The sequence below is a fragment of the Polypterus senegalus genome, chromosome 3 (genome assembly GCF_016835505.1).
Source record: "Polypterus senegalus isolate Bchr_013 chromosome 3, ASM1683550v1, whole genome shotgun sequence".
Taxonomy (NCBI): domain Eukaryota; kingdom Metazoa; phylum Chordata; class Cladistia; order Polypteriformes; family Polypteridae; genus Polypterus; species Polypterus senegalus.
The window spans coordinates 79,231,072-79,235,215 of NC_053156.1; the positions used below are offsets into that span (position 1 = coordinate 79,231,072).

The following is a 4,144-nucleotide window of genomic DNA, read 5'->3' on the forward strand; positions in this document are numbered from 1 at the left end:
AGCGGCACAGTGGCGCAGTGGGTAGCGCTGCTCCCTCACAGTTAGGAGACCTGGGTTCGCTTCCTGGGTCCACCCTGTGCGGAGTTTGCATGTTCTCTCCGTGTCTGTGTGGGTTTCCTCCAGGTGCTCCGGTTTCCTCCCACAGTACTAAGACATGCAGGTTAAGTGCATTGGCGATCCTAAATTGTCCCTAGTGTATGCTTGGTGTGTGTGAGTGTGCGCCCTGCAGTGGGCTGGTGCCCTACCTGGGGTCTGTTTCCTGCCTTGTGCCCTGTGTGTGCTGGGATTGTCCAACCTGCTATATCTTAACATAGGTATTCATTTATTCATATATACTTCTCCTAGTTCTTTCTTTGAAAAGATTTCCTAGATCATTTCGGCCATAACATTGTTTTTTATGAAACTAAAGAGAATTCCCAACAGATGCAAATATAAAATATGAATTTGGTTAGAAATATTCAGACATTTTTATTAAGAGTCTACAAACAAATTTATCAGAGAAGAGGCGGGAGCAAATATCTCACATGTAACAATAAGCTTTAAAGATTTTTGGAACCAGGGATAAAAGAATGCATAAATAACAGGGTTCAAGCAAGAATTAAAATAAGCCAGCCATACAAGAACATTCTTTACTACAGCAGGCGCAGAAATGTTTAGAAATGAGTCTATGAGGTAGCAGATATAATACGGTACCCAGCAAAAGACAAAAACAGCCATTACAATTCCTAATGTTTTAGCTGCTTTTCTTTCTGATTTTGTAGAAATATTTTTTTTAATTCCTACCATGCAGTTTTGATTTTGCTCCATTGACCTAATCGCTCTTGCATGTCTTCTTGCTACTATGAAAATATTTAAATACAGAGAAATCATCAGAGAATAAGGCATAATAAACGTGACTATCAGATCAATTATTACAAAATTAGCACTGAACATAACAAAGCAGTCATTTCGACAACCCTCATCTCCTCCTAGGGTGCCGATTTCATTCAAATTTAAAATTATTAATGTGTACAACAAAGAGAAGAGCCAGCTAATAGCTGTGAAAACAGAAGCAACATAAACAGTTATTTTAGTTGAATACAGTAAAGGATCGCAAACAGCAAAGTAACGATCAACAGCAATAAAAACCAAATTGCTAATAGATACAGAAGTCAGTGAAAGCCCAATCAAATTATACACAAAGCAAAAGATATCACCAAAATTCCAGCAATTTTCAATGGTCTTGATTGCCAGAAAAGGGAATGAAAAGATCCCTATGAAGAAATCCGCAACAGCAAGAGACAGCACAAGAACATTACTTGGAGTATGGAGTTGTTTAAAATGAGAAATAGAAATAATGACTATCAGATTTCCAGACACAGTCAGAATCACAAAACAGGCTGAAAATAAATAAACAAAAACACTAATGGTGGTTATTTGATTTTTTTTCGAGAGAGAAGTGCTGCCAGAAGTATTTCCATTCCAAACTGTGGACTGCGGTGGTAAATGAGAGGCTTCCATTAGGCTGAAATTCTTCAGATTATTTTCTCTGCAGTCGGCAGCCTGATTTATAGAAAGGAGAGTTCACATTGACACTCCCACTGCTGCTCAGAACGAAACAAACAACTGTTAACCTTTTGCTGTCGGTTGGCCTTATCTTAACAGATTCACATTCTCCTTCACACACACACACGCTTATCCTTTCTGTTTACTAACTCACTTATGTAGTTTAGTATTATGGAGAGTGACAACCTTTTTCATCAGTATGGACAAATAATGAGAACTGATTACAAGTGGAGCTTCAGTGCACCACAGGACACCCTTTACTTACACTTACATACATGCACTCTTACCAAACAAAGTGTCAGTTAAAATAACATGCATATTTTAGAATCATTTTTTACCCAGAGAAAAACATGAGGAGAATGTCAAAATTCCACAGAAGCAGTGCCTGGACTAGGAATCTAAAGTTACGAAGACATTGGTGCCATCATGGCACTTTCCAGTTACTTAAATATTATTATTACTGGTATTTAAGAACCATATTAGAAGAAAGACTATATTATTCAATATATTCATATACCAACATGATGATGATGTTCTATAAAGCATTTTTGTTTGTGGTGTAGTTTGTCACTTGAATTAATTATATTTCACCATAAGGAGTTGGACAAATGATTGGAGGCCATTCAGTAAATCAAGCTTGTTTAGTTAAGCAGTCCTAGTAGATCAACCAGCTATTTTATAAACATTGCCAAGGTTTGAACATCATCTACAAGACCATATAATTTTATTTCTCTCCAGATCTCCATGAGCCTTTTTGTGAAGGAGGGCTTCCTGCCTCTGTCCTCAAGTATACAGTTCTCTTTTTACTGTAAATAAAAAATGATTCTGGCTCCATTTATCATGATTTTGAGAAGCATGAATGCCCACATTAAGTCTCCGTGCAGCCATTCCATTTTTAAACTCCACAGTAATGTGAGCTTACCAAAGAGAGTGGTTTCATTTAAAAATAAAAAAATTTGAATGTCACTTTCAACAGATAGCATTTTCACTCATCAGTTAGCACGGCTAATTCTAATTTCTTGGGCCTGGCACTACCTGAATAGGCTCTGGTTAACCAAAATCTTGAACTGAAAAACTTTATTTGTTAATTCTTCATTGAGCTGTGTTGTTTTACCAATAATATAATTTAATTCAAATTGGGTTTTTTTTTATTACCAAATTTTACAGTTCAACAGTTGACCAAAGGTTTGATTAGTTGGTCATGTGTGTACAGTAAAAACACAATTATTGCAAAGAACATGATGAGCTCTTTACAAAGAAAGGCTTTTTGTTGTCTGGAATTGGCTTAGATATGAAAGTTTGGACATTGATTAATAAACCAAGTTTACAAAATGACAATAGCATTTAAAAGTTGGAGCACATCCTTATTTCACCACCCAAAACAGTAACATCCAGCAGAATGGAACCAATGCATAGGGTTAAGATAAAGCACTTGCTTCAGCATGCACTGCACAAGGAGTGCCCCCTACTGTAAATCTGAAAAACAGCATACTTTATCTGGGACTGGAGAAAGAAATGATACACCAGGGGCCTCATGTATAAACGGTGCGTACGCACAGAAATGTTGTGTAAGAACTTTCCACGTTCAAATCGCGATGCATAAAACCTACACTTGGCGTAAAGCCACGGTACCTCATACCTTGTCGTACGCAAGTTCTCCGCTCGGTTTTGCAGACTGGCGTTACCCAGCGTCAAAGCAGTGCTACTGTTCCTGTGTGGTTACACACCGAATACACCGAAACATATTGTTTATTAGTGTAATGCATCCGATTGTAATTAACTTGTAACAATATAATGGTCCAGGGAACAGCCATAGTATTACAAATACCATAACTGCTTTAGCGTTGTTACTCTCACTTCTTCTTCTTCTTCTTCTTCTTCTTTCAGCTCCTCATGTTAGGAGTTGCCAAAGCGGATCATCTTTTTCCATATTACTTTCACTGCTCCACTCGGAGTATTCATATCACTGTATCTGAGTGTGAATCACAGCAGCAGCTGATTGGAAAGAGAATTATCGGCATACAGCTTCAAGAACACGCTGTCTCAGCCACTGCAAAACGTTTTAAAGCCTTTCCTGTACGGACTTCCCGGTTCAGAAACAGTTTCATCCCAAGAACTTTAAATGCACTCAATCAATTGCTCCTTGTAGAACTGTGTGTACTTATATGTACAATCACCCCACTGTAAACTTGCACTACAGTTATAATATCGCACAACCTGAGCCACTTTATAAAGCGCGTATTTACATATGATGACGATATCATTTTTAAGGTGAAATGCAGCAAAATATGTTTATTAAATTATACAGATAAAACTTTAACTTCATTTAAATAATCTATATTCTTCACTGGGAGTGTCGTTAAGGATAGAATAATTAAACATGTACTACAAAGATATTTCAATGTTCTTTAAACGTTTTGAAGAATCGGCACTAAGCTTACAGATGGCTTAACATCTATTACAGAGCTGATTGTGTGGCGATCAGTAACTTGGGGAAAGAAAAGCAAGGACTGCAGTGGTGGCTATGCCAATATATACTGAATATAAAACAGAAAAAGAAAATAACAACACAGCTAAAAACGCAGCAACAAATTTTGGC

The 4,144-nt window shown here is 37.3% G+C and overlaps 1 protein-coding gene across 1 annotated transcript; it reads right to left on the reverse strand.

Annotated features, from left to right (window-relative positions):
* Positions 1-422: 422 nt before the first annotated feature.
* On the reverse strand, positions 423-1,500 carry LOC120526577 (trace amine-associated receptor 13c-like). Its single transcript, XM_039749741.1, has one exon. The coding sequence runs from the start codon at positions 1,498-1,500 to the stop codon at positions 472-474; it is 1,029 nt and encodes a 342-aa protein (XP_039605675.1). The 3' UTR covers positions 423-471.
* Between the last annotated feature and the right edge of the window lie 2,644 nt (positions 1,501-4,144).